General features: G+C 34.6%; 1 protein-coding gene across 2 annotated transcripts in view; it reads left to right on the top strand.

The window, feature by feature from the left end:
* PAX5 (paired box 5) overlaps positions 1 to 23,671 on the top strand; it is a 266,941-nt gene that overhangs the window by 137,147 nt on the left and 106,123 nt on the right. For both annotated transcript variants that reach the window (XM_083353752.1, XM_083353753.1), the window contains exon 7: positions 11,204 to 11,333. In XM_083353752.1, the coding sequence (XP_083209878.1) occupies positions 11,204 to 11,333 (130 nt within the window). The remainder of the gene's footprint in view (positions 1 to 11,203; positions 11,334 to 23,671) is intronic.

Below are 23,671 nucleotides of genomic sequence, written 5' to 3' on the forward strand. Positions count from 1 at the left end.
CCAATTCAGACCTAGGAGGACAGGCTTTATATCATTTCAGTATTTGCTTGGTGATGCTGTTGTAATCAAGGTGTTGTGTAGACCTAGTGAGAAAGCTACTTATATGACAGCTCCTGCTACTGTCATAATACTTGAAAAGGTATTTAGATACCTTCCTAAGTGAAGTAAATATTTTAAATGAACCAAAATGAAATAAACTGGTCATGAACCTTTGGAATTTGGGTATTGGAGGAACTGTCAAAGCCTTGGCAAGGATTTTCAGAGCAATTTCTTTCTTATCTGAAACTGAAGTTGATACCATTGTGGCTTTGTACTGACTCAAAGTAATCTAGGAACCTATTTTTTTCTATTGCTTGTGCAGAAATGCATTACATTGATTGTTGTTTTAATAGCATTATTGGATATTAATAACATAACATGATTGGATATTCTGCCATGAAGCAGAATCAAGAGATACAATTCCATCGAGTCTACCATTTAACAGGTGATAAATGTTCAGTAAAATATCCCCTGCCCTGCACCCCATGTCCATGAAAACATACATCTGCAAGAAGGCTAATCAAAAATCCTTCTGACAGCCTGTTTTTATATTTTCTTCTCCATGGAATGAAGGGTTTTATTTTTATATTAATGCATGCAATCCCCCTTTTGCAGTAAATTCCACAAAATGCAACAGGATTTCCTATTGAGTAGACATGCATAGGACTGTAGCATACTAAAGGCAGTACAGTACAATTATATTCCATATTTATTGGTATTGAACACTGAAGAAATTTAAGGACTTTTAAAAAGTTCTAATTAAGGACAAGCAAAATAACTAAAATGTAATAAAAACAATAACATACAAAATGGTGTGTGATCAATTGGTCTCTTTTGTTGCAAATAAACATAAAAAAATGAAAATGTATGTCAGTTTGGAGAATTTGATGCTTTGGGTTTCTGTGGGTTAATAGAATCTGATACACAGGACTTCAAATACCACTTGTGAATTTTTTTTAAACAACACAGCAAAGCAAGTGAAACAGGTATCTACCTTTGATTTTAATCAGCATTCCTTTGCAAGTGTTAGATATGTATATTATGTCTCTGTTCCTTCCACCTGCTTGACTGATACACTGAGGAGAAAGACCTGAGGCTAGAATTATTTTCAACTGGGAAAGCATTGCTCAATAAAGTATTATTTACTATTCATTTAAGGCTTCCTGCTTCTGGCAAAGTCTACCTTGTCATGTGTGTCAGCTAAATGTAGATGTTGCTATTTCTACATTCTATTCCTTCTTCCTACTTAGAAATAAGAGGCTAATTATACAGGCTGTTCCCTCTCTCCCTCTCTCCCTCCCTCCCTCTCTTTTGTGATCTTCTCCAAACTGCTCTATTTTACAAGGCTATAAGTTCCCCTCAAACTAACACATCTTCAGCTAAAACTGCTTGGTTGATTTTGGTCTGCCATCATCTTTGTTCTTACCTAAAACCAGCAGTCTTCAACAGGCAAGGGTGTTTAGAATCTATTATGGTTTCCTATATACCTTGTATCTTTACCTCTCCTCCTTCTCAGAGTTCTCCAGATGACTCCAGTCTGCCAGGTCAATAGCAACTACTCCTCTTTCCTAGGTGGAAATATTGCCTATGAGAAAAAGGCATTATCTTGTTTACACTCAGAATTCTACTATCAACAAAAAGAACAAAATATCTGTGGGTGGCTTTATGACTAGAATACAAAGGAGACATTGGGTTATAGGAGGCTGTTACATGGAACAAATTTAGGTTACATAGCTAAATACTGTATTTAACAAGCCAATATTTATTAGCATGCATCCCATTAATTTCACTGGGACTTGAGCACAATTTTCTTTGGTTAGGTTTACTGTGATAAAGTCTAGGCTCAGAATCACAGCTTGACAAAAACATTCTCACACAGGAATGTTCATGGAACATTTTAAACCATAAACCATGGTTTGTAGAATATAGTAGCTAGGTTCATACACCACATTAAGCTGAAAACAAACTAAGTTTAGCTTATTTTACAAAAGTGTAGCTTTAAAAAAAGTTGGAGGCAAGATGTTCTTTCTCATTGCTTTTTCCCAGTAATCACACTGATCAAGCATGTTTTACCATTCAGCGCCACAAAACTTTATAAAAGTCATTTGACTAGAGTTGGTAGAAAGAAAGAAGAAATATGTGTGCGCATCAAAGTAAGTGATTTTTTTCCTATTATACTACCTTCAGTTCTTTGAAAAGTAATTACATTTTGACAAAGTTAGTTGAAAACAGATCTAATAACAGCTTGAAATTTCTGCATGGTGGAGAATTGAGGAAGAAGTGAAATAGATTTGCAGACAAGAACTGTAGAGAAATGTCAGTTCAAGCTTTGCTGAGGATGGCTGAAAGGTAGAACAGAAAACATTATTGTTGGACATTATCTTCTTGATGAACAATAAAGATGGCTGTTATTCTATAATGATCTCTCTTTGTAGAACCCAGACCAGGGCTTTTTTTCTCATAGAACACTCAGAACGGAGTTCCGGCACCTTTTTTGGATGGAACCTTGTAGGATAGGCAAGGCGGGTTGTATGACATGTGTGAGTTCCGGCACCTTTTTCTTTTACAAAAAAAAGCACTGACCCAGACTATTATGATCAACATTTCCAGACTCCTAAATCTTGTTTTGGCCATGCCATTTTAGTCATTCCAACAATGTAAGTTATTTTTTTTTGTCAACACTAACAAGGATTGTGCCTAAAACCAAAGCTGCTTATGTGATGCTTCTGAATGCTAACAACGGCATGCCCATCTGTGTTTCCTTTTTCCACTACTCTACTTTTTTTTCCAGTCCTGTATTGTCTTTTCTCAAATACTTTGCAGGTTTTAAAGCACTGTAATTATACCATGCTATGAAAGCATGTACTGAGCCAAAGTCTATCTCTTTTTGCTGCCACATGAGGGCATATAATCTTCAGAATGGAAGCGGAGACGGCAAAAATAGTTTCATAAAGTAGTGTTTCCGGAAGAATAGGAAAAAAAAGGGGCTGGCAATGGGTTATGCAAAAAGGCAACACTGCTACACTGAAGGAAAGCTTTCCTGAGCAGATTCACATATGAAGTTGGAGAATGAAGTACAGGGAATTAGAATGGACATTATATTAATGGGACTAAGCAGTCATAGTATAGGACATGTAGGTAAATGTAAAGTAGGTACAGTTGTTTGTGTGTATATGTGGTGTTTCATGGCAGTTTACGCAAGGCAATTTTGGCATTAGTTTCCTGCCTTCGTGCATCTTCTCAGAACTGACAAGCAAGTACTATATTCTTTTTGATAAAGCAGGAGTGACAATTGCTCGAGAAATTTAACTGGTCTGTTTTCCAAGATATTTTGCAAGTATCTGTCCTAAGATCAATACAGGCAGAAGTACCTTTCAAATCTGCTTCTTTTAATCTGGTTGGATATGCTTGGGCATCTGAGGAATTCCTGAGGGAATGATTTCAGAGGTTGGTGATGTGGATTCCTATCCATTACCCCTTTGGGTCAATATTTGCCTATTCCTGATCTTTAATATTCTTTAATATTCAAGTAAGTATTTTGCTTATCTGAACATACAGAAAATGACTGGGAAAGTCATTTGGTTTTATACATTTTAATATCTTCAGTCTGTAGAGGACAGCCAATTCTCCCTTCCTTTTTGCTTACATTCCAAACCATTCCTTAGTATCAAAAATTCGTTAAATATATGCTACAGAGTAATGCTGATTCCAGATAGGATAGAGGCAGTGGTGGGATCCAAATATGTGAACAACCGGTTATCTGTGTGGATGCCACTTCCAGAAGTCCATTCTGGGCCTGGGCAACAAAAAATTAGCTACTGGTTCTGCCGAACTGGTGCAAACTGGCTGAATCACTGGATAGAGGTGATATAAAGCTGACCTACAACTTCTAATTCAATCTATGATGAATAGCATAGCATTTCCTTTAAAAAATTAGGTTCATAATTTATGGATTGCCAGTCTGGTGCTCTTCAAATGTATTGGAAATATATGTGGGCTAGGTAGTATGGGAGTCACACTTTGAAATCACCACATTGGAAAAAGCTGCATGTATTAAATGTGGGATTATCACTTTAGGATGATGAGGGGTTTGACACTGTCGTTCTATTATTTTTTTCCACCCCACCCAAACTTACTTAGGTTTAGAATATCTAAGGGCCAAGTAAAGGTGATATTAAATGAATCCTTGAATTTAAAATGTAAAAATGTATGTGAATATGTGAAATTACATACACATATTGTCCCATTTAGTCTGAAACATAGAGAATTATATTTACAGAATCTGGCAGTCAGGAATCCTAAGTAAGAAATAGACAAATCACACTGAGATTTAAAATGTAAAAATGTACTTCCCGTAGAACATTTTAAACTATCTTTGATGATTTAATTTTTCTGAACATGGTTAATGTTTTGTATTGCATACCACTTTTATCTTTCCAGAGAAATAGTTTAAAAACGGAACAGGCATTTCTACTTGGAGGTATGCTTATACTTAATAGCAGGAAAAAAAGGAAACAGGGCTCATTCTTAAATGGGATTTCCAATATTTTTCTTTGAAGTTTGCAATATAGCATTTAAAAAATGCTATATATGTTCCAAAATAATAAAACAATTGATAAATGCAGTTTGTAACATGATCATTGTTCCTGACTTGGAGACATAGTTATATTGCTATGTCATATGATATAGAGAAAACATTGCCAACTTCTGATATTTATATTTTTTTGTGTGTGTGGGGGGGGAAGGTGTCAGAACCTCCCCAGCTAAACTATTTGAGCCCTGGACCCCCTTGATTAATGTTACTGCTCCCCCTTGTGTCAGCTCTCCAGAAGAGCCTTTTAGGTGTTCCAAGCAATTTTTTAAAAAAAATTAGTTAGTTTTGTGTATCTTCTCTTTTGATCTTCAAATCAGTGCAGCATTTTGCTTGATTATATTGTCTTTATCATTCAGAGGGAATACTGAATGGTACGACTAAGTCTTACAGCCTTAGTCATACTGTGCAGTATTCCCTCTGAAGGATAAAGTCTGCATCATCATATTATTATTATTTTATTATTATTTTAATCCCATTTATATCCCGCCCTTCTCCGAAGACTCAGGGTGGCTTACAATTTAAAGCACAAATCAATGTGCTTAGCAATAGCCTTCATTCTATGTATATGCCTGCTTATTAGGGCTTTCGGCCCCATCTCAAGCGGCACTATTACAAAGTCAGCTTATTGTCCCCAACAATCTGGGTCCTCATTTTACCTACCTCGGAAGGATGGAAGGCTGAGTGAAGCTTGAGCCTGGTGGGATTCGAACCTGCACTAATTGCAGGCAGCTGGTGTTACTTAAGGAGGCATATTACTAGAAACCATACTATGAAAGTCTTGATTAAAAAGTCATTATGGTCAATAGAGGTAAATATTCATAGACTCACCTGGTGATGACCATGGTTTAAGAAAAATTGAAGTTTGGAAAATAGAAAGAGCAATTTCATAAATAGCAGGAATACATGAATGAAGTGAAATATAGAACAATGAGTATCTTGGATCTCTGTGCAATTAAGTGGAGAAGAATGGAGTAAGTCTGAATGAAGGTGAACTGATCTTAGAAAAGGGAGTTGATGAATTCCCAGAGGCAAATGAAGATGCAGGTTTAATTATGAGTGAAAGGGTTAAAATGTACGTTAGAAATATAAAATGGTGTCTTCTAAGTTGTGGGTGGATATAGAAGTAAAATTCCATAAGTTGACAATAAATTCAATGTAATGCTTCAATAAATAGTTAGATTGGAAGAACTGAGAGATGAGTTTCGGGGAAAAAATGTAGCTTCTGAATGAATAAGAGGGAAGAAAAAGTTTAGTTAAGAAATGTGAAAGGATGGATAAGAATAGGAAATCAAAAAGTGTGATAGGATGTGGGAAAAGATCTGGGTGAGGAACGTAAAATTTACACAAGCTCAAAACTTAAGAGAGAACTTTTATAAAATGTTTTATAGATGGCATTTAGATCCTAAAAAGCTTGCAAGTATGTATCCGAACTATCAGCCAAAATGCTGGAGGTGTGGTGGTGAAGATGCAACATATTTTCACATATGGTGGACTTGTAAAAAGGTTAAGGCTTTTTGGATAAAAATTTGGTGGAATATGCAGAAGATCTTCAAGCAAAAGATAAAGTTTTGTCCGCAATTCTTTTTGTTGGGTATAATTACAGAAGCCACTGTTGTGGACACTAAGTTGATGTTGAATTTAATTACAGCAGCAAGACTTTTAATAGGTCAATATTGGAAGAAGGAGGAACTGCCGACTATAGAGGAATGGACTTTAAAGTTTTCTGACCTGGCAGAAATGGCAAAGATCTCGGCTTATTTGAAAGATCATTCGCAAGAACGCTATATTATGGAGTGGAAAAAATGGATTGAATATATCCAGAAGAAATATGGGACTAAAAAGTTTCATTTAGCATTTGAATAAGTCTTCCTTTCTATTTTCTTTTTTTCCCCTATATGAAATATCAGTATTGTTTGTAGTTATCTTATATGAGCTAGAGAGTGATAGATTTAAGAATTTATTGTTGGTAGCATATGGATGTTTATGATTGTTCTTTGGTTTTATACCCTGTACTTAGCTCTGGGAAGTGGGGGGGAGGGGGGAAAGGAGGGGTAGGGGTAGGGAGGGATAGGTAGGGGAGGGGGAGAGGGGATTGTTAAAGATAAAATGTATTTTAAAACTTTTCAATAAAAAAAGTGTGATAGGATATGTATGAGAATGTTGACAGATGAGCATCTGTTTAAAAAGCCTTTTTATTCTGAATGCAGACTATAAGAATAAATCTATTCATATACTGTTTCATGTGGCAGAGGAATGAATATGCATTTAAATATGTGATTCATTTCATTGTTTATTATGAAATATCGAGAAAAGCTTTGACTATAGGACAGATCAGTTTTGATCAAGTTTTGGGGAAAAAGGGAAGAATGAAAGAAATGAGCATGAAAGTTGAATTGTTGTAAGAAGAGAAAATGCAAATACTTTATGAAAAAAATATTAGAAGATACTAACTTCTAATACTTCTGTTGAATTCCTAACAAAATGTTGGAAAGTGTAAAGCAAATAGGGGAACACTGGAGCTCTTTGGAACAGACATGCTGGTGAGGTCACTGTGTAACATCAGATTATCACAGAATTTTCTGACTATTAATGGAGGAAAATATTTGTAGTGATATAAGAAGTATTTTGGTTAGGGCACATAAAGATGATGGCTGATTGCTGGCTGAGAAGCAGAATAATCTGCAAGGAATGTTAGACTGATGGTGCAAAGTGAAGTATGAATCTGAAAATTGATGTATCGAGTTAGGGGGAAAAGTGAAGGAATATGAGTTATATATAAATGACAAAAACTAGAGGAAGTAAATTTGTGTTTACATACCTCAGTAGAATGTTTACTAAAGATAGGAAAATGGATGGAGAAATTTTAAATTATGCCAGTGCTGGTGGAAGAAAGCTGGTGGCTAGATATCATCTGTTGGGAGAAATGAATTTTGAAAGAGTAAGCTTCTGCCCAATTGGTTCTGTGGAAATGAGACTTGGTTATGCCAGGCAAAACATACAAGCAATTTAAATGCAGCAAGAATTGGTAATGTAAGAACAGTGAGTGGCAAATCAGGAAGTGAGGGAATCAAGAATGTTTGGATGCTGGGTGAAATGTGAATTAAATGCAAAAAGTGAGTGTACCGATACACTAAGGTGATTTAGTCATACAGATAGAATGAATGAAGCTATCATTGCAAAACAGATATTTGATGGAAGTTTGAATGGGCTCAAAGGAAGGGGAAGGGACGAAGAAACTAGAGGTTGAACAGAGTTGACAAAGTCTACAAAAATAAAGAGAGTTCAAGAACAAAGAACAAAGGCAGTGTACGAAGTGCTGTATGCGTGTGGTTGAAGGAAGGTTAGCTTGCCGGAATGGAAAGGTATGGAGAGATATAACAATGGTATTGGTGCAAACTAGTTTTAGCCATGTTTCCTCTTGTTTTGTTTTTTTTCTTATTTCAACCTTTACATTCTTTCTCACTCCTTTTGTGTGCATTGCATAAACTTGCTTACTCCAGAAAGAAATAGCATGATGGGCAGGTAAGCATGTGTACCTTGTCGTGCTAGGAGAATTTTCTTTAAATTGTTAAAAATGCGTATACATTTCCTTATCTGCCTCAGGGATACGTCTTTCTTCTCTGTAGCTCTCGACATATCAATTCTCTGTCCTTTATCTCCTTTATCTCCTAGAGAGCCAACGATCCATAATTTACCAACATTAACATTAACACTATCATGATCATGATAGCAACATTATCCTGGGACACATGTATTTGCCTTCATTCACAATATAAATTGTATAAATTCATAATTTCTCTGAATAGACAGCCTTAAGCCCAACATACTCCTGTATTGAATCACTGTGAGAGACCTGTTCCAAATCTTTAGAAAAAGTAGACCAGCCTGGCTATTTCCATAAGCAAAAATGGGAGAGAAAAATTTTCTTCTCAGAACTGTTCTTTATACACTTGCTACCCCTCTTGTATTTCAAGTTGGATTTCAAGCTTTAATCTGACTTCCCAATTTCTTATCGTGTCTTATATTGTTCTTTCTTTTCTGTATTTTGACACTTAAATCACTTAAAGTACTTTTACCATGTTCCAGTAATCTTTTGTGCAATTTATTTTCCTGATGCCTGCTTTCCCCTGCCCTGCCTGTTATCAGTATATCCAGCAGCTTGCTTATGCCCAAGAGGCCCTGCCTCCATGATCTTTCCATATAACAGGTAGTCCTTATGACCACAATTAAGTCCAACCTTTCTGTTGCAAAGCAAGAGAATTATTGTGAATTTTGCGCCACCGTTCTTGCTATAGTTGTTAAGTGAATCACTGCAGTTATTAGTAATACAGTTAATCAGTGACTCTGGTTCCCCATTGACTTTACTTGTCAGAATCTCAGGGCAGTTCAACCGTCATAAATACACGTCAATTGCCAAGTGTCTGAATTTTGATCACACGACCATAGGGATGGTGCAGCTATCGTCAGTGTGAAAAATGGCCATTTTTTCAGTGCTGTTGTAACTTTGAATGGTCACTAAATGAATGGTTGTAAGTTGAGGATTACTTGTATTGAAAAAGCTGGATTGCAACAGGCTATTTTACATCAACAAACAGAAAAAAACCCTGAATATGTCCCCCATTGGGCTACAGCTGAATTTATAGTACAATGGAGAGCTGGAAGACAAACTGGTTGCCAAATTTTGATTTGGGAGATCTGACATGCCTTCAGTGAATAAGACAAAACAAAACAAAACAAAGCAAAGAAACAAACAAAACATGTCCAAAATTGCCCACATTACCTGGAGTCAGGATTCACCTCAGTAATTGCAACAGAATTATATCCATTTACAAATAATATACAAAGCATGCATTCTTATTAACAAACAAATGGATAGGCTTGTTACCTTTATTTATTTTAAAACTACATTTCTGAAGAGAACAATCCTACAAATGCTAAGAGCATTTTGTTTTATGCTCTGTGGGTAGTAGGTGGTCATTAAAACAGTCTGGCCAAAGTATCAACTGCACATTGGTGGTTCCAATTTACCCCGAATAAAAAACTGAAGTGTTACAAATCATTAATGCATTTTTAAAGAAATTGCAATGAAAATAAAACACGAAATTATGAAAAAAGGGATTGTTCTAAAGCACTGGTGTCAAACTCGTGACGTGTTGTGACATATCGTGACTTTTTTTGCATTGCCGGAGCTGGGCTGGATGCGGCCTCTGCATGATGCAACCGGCCCGTGGGCCGGCAATTTGACACCCCTGTTCTACAGTATCTTTCCCCCTGGATAGAGTGGGCATTTTGGGATGAAAGTCCAGAGATAATGCATTCCTGCTATATACCCCTAAGTAGATATATAGCACCATTTTTGTTTTAATGTCCCTATGAAATAAGGGAGTTTAATTTCCAAGGAAAAATGCAAGGGAATGCACATCTATGTCATTTTAAACCGAGACAGTTTATTGCAATGCTGCCTTGCACAGGAGGAGCTTGTTAGCTTTTTCTCTGAGCTATTTTATACTTATTTAAATATTTTATGCTGCTGTCCTGTATGAGAAGATAAAACAAAAATACAGCAGTGGCACATCCTTAAGGTCATTGCTTAAATATAGACATACCCAAAGCACAGCTAAAAAAATCAGACTGATATCTGCAACCAATAAATCACAAGGAACAACTATAACTATAGCCAAAGCAAACATAATTAATCCAACACAAACCATTAACCGAAAGGTCAGGTAAACAGGACAGTCTATGTATTGCTTGATAATTGTTACAGTCATGTATATAGTTGGCTTGATAATTTCTTTACTAGTTCTAATATTAATTTTCTACTTGGCAGTAGACTGCCACCTGTTCATTATTTGAAGGAAGGATTTCATATTTATCAATTTTTATATACTGGTGAGATGCAACCTGATTGCAAAATGCAATTTTATTTTAATGCATTATAATGGGGACGTATTCTAAGATTAAAGTGTTCATGTCTCACAATATTTTTCTTGTTTTGGGAACATGTTAAATGGAAATTCTGTAATGGATGGTCCAACAGAGGATGCATTGCAGTTAAACACTATTTTTTTAAAAAAAACACAAAATTCTGCTAGTGCATTATGAAGCAAAGCAAACAATATTATTGTCATGCTCAATTATTCATGGTTTTTACAGAAAGAAATTATCGGTATCTTCAGGCTTCTGGGAGTGTTGCAGAGTTTCCCAAGCTTTCCTCCCAATAATTGGATGTATTTTTTGAGATTACCTTGTGATTCACATTAGGAAGTGCTGGTGATTTGTCCACCAAATAATCTGAGAAACTAATTTTTTTTTGTTAACACAATAACTGAAGCTTGCAGGATTCATGTCGGCACAATATCTCATCATAGTTTTAAACTGTTTTATTTCACGCCGCATCTGAACAGTAAAAATCAATTTCAGGTATAAAATCACTATTATCACCGTTATCATCCCACCAAGGCCATCACTGCCAATATAGGAATGAAGTACTTAGCTTGGTTTTATCATATATTAGAATTTAATATATGGAAAATGTTACTCAATTATCTCATTTTTCTTTGAACTCAGTCAACAGAATATTCAGCCATGACATCACTAGCTGGTGGATTAGACGATATGAAGGCCAATTTAACAAGCCCAACATCAACAGATATAGGTGCCAGTGTCCCAGGACCACAATCATATCCTATTGTGACAGGTAAGATAACTAGATACTTTAAAAAGAATGTATGTCACAAGTCGCGCTTGTGATGATATACTGTTTATGGTTTGCGATATAACTATGAATTTAAGAAATGCTAGGTTTTTTTTAAAAAAATGAAACCTGAAGGTATTCAGAGATGCCAGTAGCTTGTATTCCATATAGATGTTCTGTTTATTATTTCTATAAATAATTGCTTTGTATTTGTGAGAAACACCTTAGTAACAAAAATAACTTTGTTATTGCAAGAGAGATGAACAATTAATGCTTTAGAGACCATGTGCAGTCCACAAAGCTTATCAGGGCATCAGAAATTATACCTTTACATTTTTAAAGCACCTTGTTAAGAAGCAAAGTTCCCCAAAAGCCTAGCAACACCAAATTGAAGTACTGACTTCTTTGTGGATTGACCCACCAGAAAATAATGAAAGAAACATGTCCCTATCTGTGAAAAAAAATCTATCTGAATGGGAAAGGCGGAAGGGACCAAACAGATATCTTTGGCTAAAGGAAAGCCCTACTGTTCTTGGTAACTCCTTACTGCCATTTTTTTGTGTGGAATGGTGACTGTATTGCTATATTCTTTCTTTCTTGAGCAACAATGGAGTTGTGGTATGAAGACTTTACTGGTCTGTTTGAACAGAGGCTGTCTGAAGCTTTATTACATCCTTACCCTCTTGAATGAGGGAAGAGTGAGGCTAGCTCCTCTGGAGCCATTGCTTGAAGACTTTCCAGGCAAATTAAATTACAAATTCCCAGGGAGCTGCATGAACTTAGTGGTTGCAGTACTGGGGGAAGAACCATGGGAATATGTCCTTGCCTGTCTATAGAGATCATTTTGCTGCCTGGAAGACAGCATGTGAATTGATTGAGTCCAGTTTTCCACCCCCGTCTTTGATGAACAGGAATGATCTTTTCCTGTAGGTTCCTATTTTAGTACACTGAATGGCTTGCTATAGAAATTCTTTGCATGAACTAATTTTGTTCAGTGGGTATAACGGTCTCATGCCATCTGTATCCTCCTTGTTCAAGAGAAACAAACAAATACCCCACAATTTTCTTCACTGTACCTATTCTATTTAATCCACTACGCAGGAAGGGGAAGATTATTTATCAATACAGCAAATGTTACTGAATTTTTTTTTGTTGTTTAATAGATTTTTAAGTTTTTTGATAGGTATTTACTCTAATTTGCGGTAGCACTTTTAGCTTCTACTGTTCGTATTTTTACTTTTTAATTATTTATTTTTAATTATTTATTATTTATTATTTTATATTGTTTGTAGAACACTGGACATTTATTTTGTAAATAAAGTATTTCATGTCTCTTAATATAATAAAAAGATACAAAAACCAAAAAATACTGAAATATAAAAAACAAAAAGGAAAAATACATAGATAATATCAATTAATAATATATATTAGATTATGGATTTAAAAATAAAATGAATTGAATTTCTAAGAAAAAAATTATACCTTGACTATACAGAAAATAATTGGTAAGTTTTCCTCTAATTGATATGAAATCAATTGACAGATAGAAAATAAATGGGATATAAATGGGATTAAAATAAAAATAAAATAAACACAGATCAGCAACCTGAGATTTAAGATCTAGTTTAGCAGAGTCATTCCAGTAAAGAATGCAGTGATTTTAACTACAGCCCACTGGAAATTTAGATTCTTCATACATCATTAAGTTCCAAATATCTGATATCTAGTTCAACATTACACTAACTTCTTTATATCTTATTTCTTCTTCTCAGTGTTGCATTGAGAAAATGAATTACATTAAACCAAAATGGAACTTTGATGGGATAGGCTCAAAATAAGAAATTAAAAACCTTTCCACTATTTAAAATTTAAAATTTTCAACATTTTAATGTTGGCATCCAGTCTTTACTAAATATCTTAAATGTTTAGTACATTTCAAATATATATTTCTGGTTTAATGAAAACTGTTTGAAGATCAAGAGGCATGCAGACACACAGACAGACAAGCATAATAAACTAACACAGTCGATTTACATAAAGTATTAAAACTCACTTTTCTTTCATTGTTAGAATAATCCTGTCAATTAAAATAGCTTTAGAATCTTCAATAATAATATAATTTAATGATTAATTAAAAATTTAATATTAGTAGGTTAATAAATACTAATAATGTAATAATGATGACCAATCATAATATTTAGGAGTTTCAGATGCTTGTAGTGCATTCAATTAATCAGTTAATCAAAAGCATTTTAATTGGATATATTTCCATTCATCAGTTTTTAAGTTCTTCCTTGAAATGCTTTATAAGATTGTTAGAGAATAAGTTTAGCTAAGTTATCAATATCATGTCTTGGCTACACCCCTCAATCCCAGATTGTTCTAGTTGTCAATTACGAGATTAGAAATAAAATCTTTCTTCTCAATATATTCCAAATATATCTTGCAGTCTTTAATGGGAAATATTTCCTTTCATAGATAGAGATACAGAATAAAAATAGCTCCAAACCCCTGCCAAGATACCAAGGAAAACAAACAGTAATAAATATGTGTCCATGAAGGTTTTAGAAAAAAAAATAACCTCAGATAGATATGAAAATATGTATCAGTGATAAAGCACTAAATCTGAAAATCAAAACTCCCTTCACTATAAGAAAGTTATTTTGATAAAACTGCTGAAACTGTCAGTCCGATATAAAGTTTTCAACTGTTTAAAATACCTAAACAATTTAATATCCACATACCTCTAAAAATAGATATTCATTTAATCATACTTTATTCTTTCCCATTAAAGCATTTAATCATTTGTTAACATCAATAATAATTTGAGGTAAACATTTTGAAGTACATGCCTTTACTGACCTGGAGATCTTTCTAGAAACAATAATTCCAAGATTCTTAAAAAAAATACAAACTTTAAATGAGGTCCCAATTTTTATATCTTTCAATAGGTACATTAGATTCTATTGGACATATAATAGAATTATTCCACTTAATTGAATGCCTTGATAACTTACCAAAATATACTACATCCATCAATTTTGATAGAGAAGTTTAATAATTTTTAAAAAAAATGTATAACAGCATCTAAAAACAATTTATGTTTACCCACCAACCGTCTTATTGCCCAAGATACCCTTCAGCTTTTGAATCAAACAAGTCAGAAGTTCCAAATTTAAATTAAATGTAAAATGAGACAGCAGACATTCTTGACTGATTCCACAAAACATTCCAGTGAGTGAACAAATAATTTCACTTGTATTAACTCTGGCTGATGGAGCTCAACTAATTAAAAGGTATTTTTCCAATTCAAATATTCAGGCTTGCAGCTGATATAAATATATAACTTACATGATATCAGAGCGGAACAAAATTTACCTCTGTCTTTTCCTTCAGCCTCTCACCCAATTTGTACAATATTCTACTCAACATGAGCAATGAAGATTTTACTTGCTTTTATGTCATACACCTGGATCTGAAGTAGAAAATAAAGAAGATTTAATTAGCCAGGTTTATGCAGGTTATTTCACTGCATGACAAATGATGACCATGGGGGTGAATGTGGGGGGAAGGGAACAGAATTTCTATCTAAGTCTGATAATGAGCTAGAAATAGGTCTGTCTACAGGGTTGGAGATATAGTCCTTAGCTTGCATTTGTTGTGATCCAAATGAGGTTATAGTTAAAAAAATATTGAGTTGTTGAAATCCTTTTGTGGTAAAAAGGGTTGAATTTAAATATATAGAAGTGGAGACTAGTGGTAACTGTATGGATTGCAGACAAGTGGATCTGTGGCACATTAGTGTTAGGTCAGAATTAATTGAGAAGAATTGAACAGAAGGTTTAAATCTTCATAAACTTTCATGGTTCATAAATAGTGTGAATACATAAGAATAAGAATAAAAGTATCCTGATATACATAAAAGGACCCAAACGTGTACAGTATATCCAAATAAAATGTCGTAATTCATTTATGTAACACAAGAACTAACCAACTCTGTTCTTCATACCACTGTTTTCTTTCAATCCCATTTTTTTATTCTTTGACAATAGCTTTTGCTTTTCAGTGATATTGTTTGTGTATTTTATACACAATTTGTTGTGTATTTTATCACTATTTGTTCATCAGGTTTTGCTCCAATGTTCTTTAATAACTGGATGAAACTTACAGTATATCAGAACAGAGCAAGCAGAGTAGCACTGAAGCTAACATATTATTTCACCTTGATCAACTTTACCTGAAAGCAAGTCATTTCCATTAAATCATCAACATTATCTAAGCACACAATCCACCTAATTGGTGCTCTGTACTGTAACAGATTTTGCCCTGGAGCAACATTATACCAGCCTTCCAGGAGAGAAATAAAGAAGTTTGCTATCAAGAGGTTTCCACTCATATACTGGTTTATTTCTTTATGAAGATTAGGGCAAATACAGAGAAACAGGAGGGGTTATTTTTGTGTGAAAATGGTTTTCCTTTCTATTGTTGCACTTCTGGTTCTTTGTCCCAATCAATCAAAAAATTCTATTGCTTTCAGAGGTTTCTGGAGGGGGCACATTCAACCTAAATTGGATTATTATTATTATATTATAATTCACTAAGGCATGCTATGGTGTTGGTGAAGACCCTGGCAAGGTTTAACTTCATCGCTTGTTTGCAATAAATCAACAGTTAGTTTCAGCATTATAGCTGCCTAGGCTACTACAGTTAGAGGGAGCTGGATGGTCCAAAGCTCTTATTTCCAGTGCCTTTTAGTTTGGGACAAACTAGCTAGGCAGACAAGAGAAGTAAACATGTGAAATATTAAATGTTACGGCCAATAATTGGAAGAAAGAAACCAGGAAACCAAATAGACCAAAGGAGGATAGCAAGAATTGTAGGAGAAAGATGAATTTGTTTGATAAAAAATATTTTACGAAAGTCTTCTAATAAAGTATTACCTTGGTACCCAACTGCTTTGAAACTCATCAAATGTAATACTCAACACATTTTGATACAAAAATGTTGTCCCGGTACTCATTGTTTGTTTAATTTTCAACGCACAGCCTAGAATGTGTTGGAGTTGGCTGCCATGTGACTCACTCCATTATTCCTTATGGGAAAAAATTGTTTGGTGCTGATTATTTTTTGGTATTTATCGTGCCTCTTGGAATCAATTAACGATGAGTATTGAGGTACCACTCTATGTATACGTATCATGTTCAGCAGTGCTTAATAAAGCAATATGGTGTAAAGTTAATAGGTCTCTGTCCTGAGGTTTCTAATCTGAGGATACCAAAGATCACAAGATCAATTTACAGTCCTTGTACTAGATGATTCCATGCTTGCACACTTGATTTATATAATATATTATATTATAATGTATAATATATTATAATCTGGAAAGCAAAAACAAGATTAATATTTTGACAGTTGAAATGGTTGTCACATATGATATAGTAAGCTATTTTACTAAATATTTATAGTCACCTACTAAGCATTTAATTAGCTTCTAGTATGGTGTCCCTGAGTGGCTTAGACTATGCATATCTTGTTCTAAACTTAAAATCTTAAAATGATGCTTGAAAGCTTTGGTACATCATCATCATCATCGTCGTTGTTGTTGTTGTTATTACTATTTAGGGGGCCATTAGAGTGATATTTAAGGTTTCTTGAGGACATCTTTCTTTTCCACTGAACCCTTTCTGTGCTGCTGTTTAGGACTGAATGCCTCAGAACCAAGATTGTCCAGGAGTCCTTAATCTAAAGTTTAATTCATTGCAGGAAGAACTATAGATTTTGAAAAAAAAAGGCTTATGGGACATAACTTTTTAAATGTTCATTAGGATGCTATAAGTCAAAGAGACACAACTTAATGTCATTTAGAGGTTTTGGGCCACGTCTTTTGTAAACCTCAAAAGACTCTGTGGTCTTTATTAGGGTTTATAGTCCAAAATATCTGGAATGCACTGAATTGTTCACTAATGCTCTCACCAACTAGGGGTCAAGCAAACCAATTCTTTCTCTTTTTATTTAGAGTTTTTTTCCCCCTTTCAGATTATCATTCCATGACTCAACTGCTCTTAACAACACATTTCTAATATCATATGTTCTCTTTGTAGATCCTTTATAATTCTCATTTTTAACTTTCTGAGATAGAAGGAAGAAAAGTAGTAAATCCTGAATTTTAGCAATACTGCATCCTCCTCTCCTGATTCAAATAAAGAAAAAAGATAATATTTAGCATTAGTATGAACTTAGAATTTGATTCTCCAGATAATAATGTTTACTTCCTTAACAGTGTGTACTTTCTTGAAAGTCACAGGCAGTTTTGCATCAAAATGCCTAAACATATTTTAATTCCCAAATGTATAAATTTATCTTGGGCATTTAATTACCCATATATGCTTTTAGCTGGAATGAGACATAGTGACTGTAATATATAATTGAGGAAAAGTATTTTTGTCTTAATGTAACCGAGCTCATAATTTTATAGGTAACATCAATGAAAATCATAATTACATTGCATAATAATAATTCAAATTCATATTCAATATGCTGAATTACTACTTGGTTTTAAGTACTCCACCTTAAAAATACCTTAGACATTTTTTTTAAAAAACCATCAAAATAGCAAGTAAATTAAGGTTGCCACCTCTTCCAAAGGGAAATAAAAATCTATCAAAGCTCATTTGCATATGATTTATTTAGGCATGTATGTAAGTCTGTCGAGTTGAGAATGAGTCTTTACCTCCCCATAGCAAACACAACTGTGCAACAAACATATACTTACACTCATATACAAACATTCTTTCCATCTCCATTACAATATTAGTAACATAAAAACTTTTCATTCTGATGAAGAACATTCTGCTTGGAAAACCAGTAAGGGAACAATAATTATTTAAGTTAAAATTCATTTAAATAATTATTTTAACTGTATTATTATTATTGGTTTATATTTCATCCTATTCATGTTTATTTTGTTGTAACTCCCAGGAAAATTTGAATGGGGTTAAGAGACTAAGGAGAATTGGAGCAGTATTAGTCTTAATAAATACTAGCTTGCCTAAGATGATTTCATCTACTGGTATTAAAGAACTGATAAATTGGTGTCACCACTTGCAATCCATCTTCTGATTAAAGAACAAAGTGAAGGCAAAATTAGATACAAAGGAGAACAAAGCTGTTTCACTTTTAATCATTTTATAGAAATGATGATCTTTATCTTGATCTGACTCAGTGACATATGTTGATCTGGTGACCTTAAGTTCATGACTAACATGGACTTTGAAGTGGGAAATGCCCAATTTATCACCATACCATACAAATTCTCAATTTCTCAATGTTCTTTTTCCTCTGAAGGAAAAAGAGAGTTTTTTAATTAGTTAGAACAATACAATCAAAGAGTGTACAAAGAGAATTTACAAGTCATCTAGTCGAACCGTCTGCTTGGTATAGGAATAGACTTAATTATCCCTGACAGATGGCCACCCAATCCCATTCAAAAACTCACAACAAGGGTAAATTTATCATGATAGTTGGAGTCTTTTCTCCTAAATATAGGGCATGCTTCTAGAACAAATTTGAATGTTATGTTTGTATATTGGAATAAAAACCTTTATGCTGGATGTAAAGTGTTTGCATCTGCATATGAGCATTCCTGAGAATGAGAATCTAATCTGAGCAATGATAAATGAAGGAGGTTTTATATCTACAAGAGAAAAGAAATTTATAATATAATTAAAGAAATACATGATAGGAAAAGGCAATGTTCAGTACCCAATTCACTGAATCCTGCTTGGAAAAAATCATACAACGAATCTCTGGGTATACTTAGGGCAGAGGTAAAGTAGCAACCCAAGATTAACAGCCTAATATAAAGGAGTATGCAGAATGATAAATAAACCAGGACATACAGAAAATTGTTAATTCTGCCTTTTGTGGTCAGCAACTGTCAGATAGTGGAGAGTTGGTACCTCTGAAGGTGCATCACCAATATGTGATGAGCAAAGTATAAACTACCAGGCAGTGTCCAGTAGGTACTTTTCATCTGCAAGTTGCTGGAAATGTAGTTTAGATGGGCCAAAATTTAGTTCTGCAGGGCATTTTTAATGTTCTTAAATGCAAATGTAATCTTAAGCATGAGTACATTAGTTCTGTTAAAAACACAATAGAGGACCAAGGGAATTATAACAGAAAGAACCTAACAAAATAGAATAGACCAGGTAAGATTGGTTAACCAATCCTTTTGTATATCTATTACCAGTACAATCACAAAAACAAAAAAACACACAAAAACACCCTTCTGCTGAAATTCTGAAAATTGCCATTTCCTCATTAAATGTTGAACTTACATATAGTTTGAACTATCATGAATATTGTATCTTTCAACATCGTAGCATACGTGTTAGGACATCTTCATTTTGTGTTAGAAAACCAAATGTAGTATTATGCATTTTTTTTAAAAAAAATTACAAATGAATTGTAAAAAGCGGCAGAAATCATTGACCCAATGGAGGAAATCGTTCTGTTTCATGAAAATAAAACCACTCAATTCCTTAGTGCTTCACAATTCAGCACCCCGCAGGATATTAATGTGTGAAATGCTTAAAAGCCCCCATATTCTGGGATGAAGAGAGTTTGAGAAATGGGTTTTATTGTGGCCAAGAAAACTAATCTGGTTCTTTTGATAGGGCTGAGATCTGGAGTTCAAGCTTCAGCAGTTTTTATGAGAATGTCTAGGGACAGAGCTTGGCTTCCATTCACAAACTGACCCACGTCCAGTTTGGATTGTGAGTCCTGAGTTCTTAAGCCAACTCATAAAATAGTTTAATCAACGCAAAATAGACTGAGAACCACGCAGATAAGAGAATTATGGCCACAGTGTTTCATTGTTCTTGTTTTCAAGCCAGGCTGGAGTAGGAAAGCAGCACTGAGAAATAATAATGTAAAAAGATCCTCAGTGCAGCTGTGGTGTCAGTCTGGGCTTTGCATTTCCTAGGCAGATTTGCAGATCTGATCTGCGGTAATATCATTTGAATGAAAAAAAAAGTACTGTTTGGCATTCACATCAGCAGGTCCATAAAACTAGACCTAAATTATGGTGAAAGGAAATTTTGATGACACTTTTCTAGCCCGCTTCATTCACCAACTTGCTTGTGGTTATGGACCAGTGGCTGAACATCTGATTATAAAACTAGTTGATTTCTCTCCATCGTTTTTATGCCACATTAAATATTAAGTTAAAAAAAATCCTAGTTCTTGCTGCCTGCTGCCACGGTTCATAAGCATGCTCTCCATTTGCAAGCCAATGACATGTGCCCAGCTTATTACTGCTATAGTCAGCATTTCCTGAGCAGACCCTGATTGTTACTAATTACCTGCAATGCATTTTCTTTGCTCTGCTGTGCTGACTTCAGCGTGGTCGCTATCACTTGGAGAGGACAAAGTGGCACCGAAATTGACACCTTTGCTTGCCTCTCCGGTAAGGCACGGGGGACAGATTGACTGAACCATAGGCCATTCTGATTGCCCTTGGTTGGCAAGTCACTTTATATTAGCCATGCCAAAAATATGCTGAACAACCTAGTAGAAATGAGATTTTCAGAAATATCCATTTTGGTACAATACCAGGCAATTCTGAACCATGTAAAATAAAGTAGAAAATAAATAAAATTGAATTTCTGTAGGTGTCAGCATGATGAGCAATATTTATATTTGAAAAATATCCTTTTCCCTAACTTGGTTTCTGTACCACATGCTATGCTAAAGTTTGTAGACTGGTTATAAAATGAGTGAATAATGTGGATTTGCCCCACAGTTACAATTCCAGCACATTCCTGCACTAAAATGCTTTAAAATCCAGGTATGCACAATCTGAACTTGAAGCTTCCCCTTAAATTAGTCTTGACTTCGTGACTTCATAGACAAATCTGGTAAGTTTTCTTGGCAACAGTAGTGAAGTTGTAATACTTCTGGATTTCATATTATAAATCAGGACTTCTTAAGGGATACAGGTAGTCCTCGACTTACGACCACAGTTGAGCCCAAAATTTTTGTTGCTAAGTGAGACATTTGTTAACTCAGTTTTGCCACATTTTACTTTCTTGCCACAGTTGTTAAGTGAACCACTGCAGCTGTTAAGCTAGTAACACGGTTGTTAAGTGAACCCAGCTTCCCCATTGACTTTGCTTGTCAGAAGGTCACAAAAGATGATCACATGACCCCGGGACACTGCAAAAATATGAATCAGTTGCCAAATGTCTGAATATTCACCACATGTCCGTGGGATGCTGCAAGGGTTCTAAGTGTGAAAAAAAAGATCATAAGTCACTTTTTTTCACTGCCATTGTCACTTTGAATGGTCACTAAACAAACTTTTGTAAGTCGAGGACTACCTGTATGACAGAATAAAGGTAAGGTTAAAAAAAGAATAAGCCATTTTCTGCTTCTGGAATTTTTTTTTTTCAATTTCTACCCTATCACTTGAGAATTTGCTAATAGTGTCCTGTCTAAATACTAACCAGGTCCAACCATACTTAGCTAAAGTTGTGCACCCTGCTGTACATCTGTTAGATGACCTGCTTTTTATAAACGCAGAACTCTTTAGAACTCTTTTTCATCAGATGTAAAATATTACTTATTTTCAATTAAAATATATCTAATGGCTGCCCGTCTTCAAACACAACTCTGGGCAGCTCATAGCAACAATAAAACCCCCAAATTTTAAAAGCCACAAAGCACAATCAGAACCTGGTGCCTAAATCGGTATGCATGGATTCCTTTTCTTGAATGAAAATGGACACATGATCAAATATATACTATCTCGTATACGGTTTGTATAGTCATGGATGGTAAGGATCTGGTACATATTTTGTTGGCAGTTACCTCAGAACCCAATCTAAAACTTAGGTAAAAGTTACTTAAACTAGGGGAAGAGAAGAGAGAAAACAGAGATTAGTGCTGTATGTATGGAAATGGTTGAGCAATCACACAAACCTCTTAAGTTCCCAGCCATAAAATGAGAAAACTATTTTCTGGGAAAAAAAATAAGAGAGAAAATTTTCTAAAACGTTAATATAGAAGCATTGGAACAAACTTTTTCTCCCTTTGTTGCTGCTGCTGTTGCTACTACTACTACTACTAGTAGTAGTAATAGGAAAAATTGGATGCATTTATTCATTCAATTTCTATAGTTACTCAACTCAACCTAGTGACTCTGAGTAGCTTACAGTTTTAAAACTATAGAACAGGGGTGTCAAACTGCCAGCCCGCAGGCTGGATGAATCATAGCGAAACTGCGCCCACCCCATTGCCGGCAATAGAAAAAAAAAATTACGACACGTCATGACACGTCACGTGACATTGTGAGTTTGACACCCCTGCTGTAGTACAATTAAAAGAATAAAAAACAATAAAACAGTAAAGACATCCAGAAAATGAATACAAATAACACCAGTGGTCTTCCTTAAGTCTATTGTATTCTATTTCTACATAATTCTCCACTTTAAAAAAGGCATTAAGACTTAAACTTTCTTTGTTTTTTAAAATTTATATATCGAAAAAAATTCTTATAAAGGAGAAGATAGCTTGAGCCTGTGTCTCCAGTGTGTAGTGTCCAAGCTCATTATGGAGCGCCTTGTACATACCAACATACATTTAGAAAATCTACCATTAAGATGGAAGCAGAGTCCCCTTGAAGAATGTCACTTCATATTTTATAGGGTTAGGACTAGCTGCATGTCAATCACATTCAGTCACCTTCTATGGACTTTATGAGAAGGAGCTAGTATCTGCCATATTTCATTCAAACTTCAGTTTACACTGTAGTACAATGAGGGTATTGAACTCGGCTAAAACTCATTTTTTCCCCAGCAACATATGCTTGTGTATTAAAACTATTTCACAGAACAATTGTTAAAATTACCAAGATCATACATGTAAAGGGTTTGGAATATTTCAGAGTGTGATATAAGTGGGGATGAATTGTAGGGTTTGTTTTATTAAATTTCCTCAGTGAAGGCAAATAGTTTTGTTGCAAATAGTCCATGCCCTGGTTTTAGTAAGAAACCGTATTGTTTGTTTAAATCAGGGGTATTCAAACTTGGCCCTTTTATGACTTATGGACCAACTCCCAGAATTCCTCAGCCAGGCATGCTGGCTGAGGAATTCTGGGAATTGAAGTCCACAAGTCATAAAAGGACCAAGTTTGAAGATCCCCTGATTTAAAAAAAACCAATAATTTCATTTCTTATTTCTCTTCAGACTATTAAATGAACGCAACTTACCCAATTGATCCTTAACAACAAAATATTTATGGGGAATAGAAATATTATTACATTTATGTAAGCTATATAAAC

This window comes from Vipera ursinii (assembly GCF_947247035.1).
Source record: "Vipera ursinii genome assembly, chromosome: 2".
NCBI classification, from domain to species: Eukaryota; Metazoa; Chordata; class Lepidosauria; order Squamata; family Viperidae; genus Vipera; species Vipera ursinii.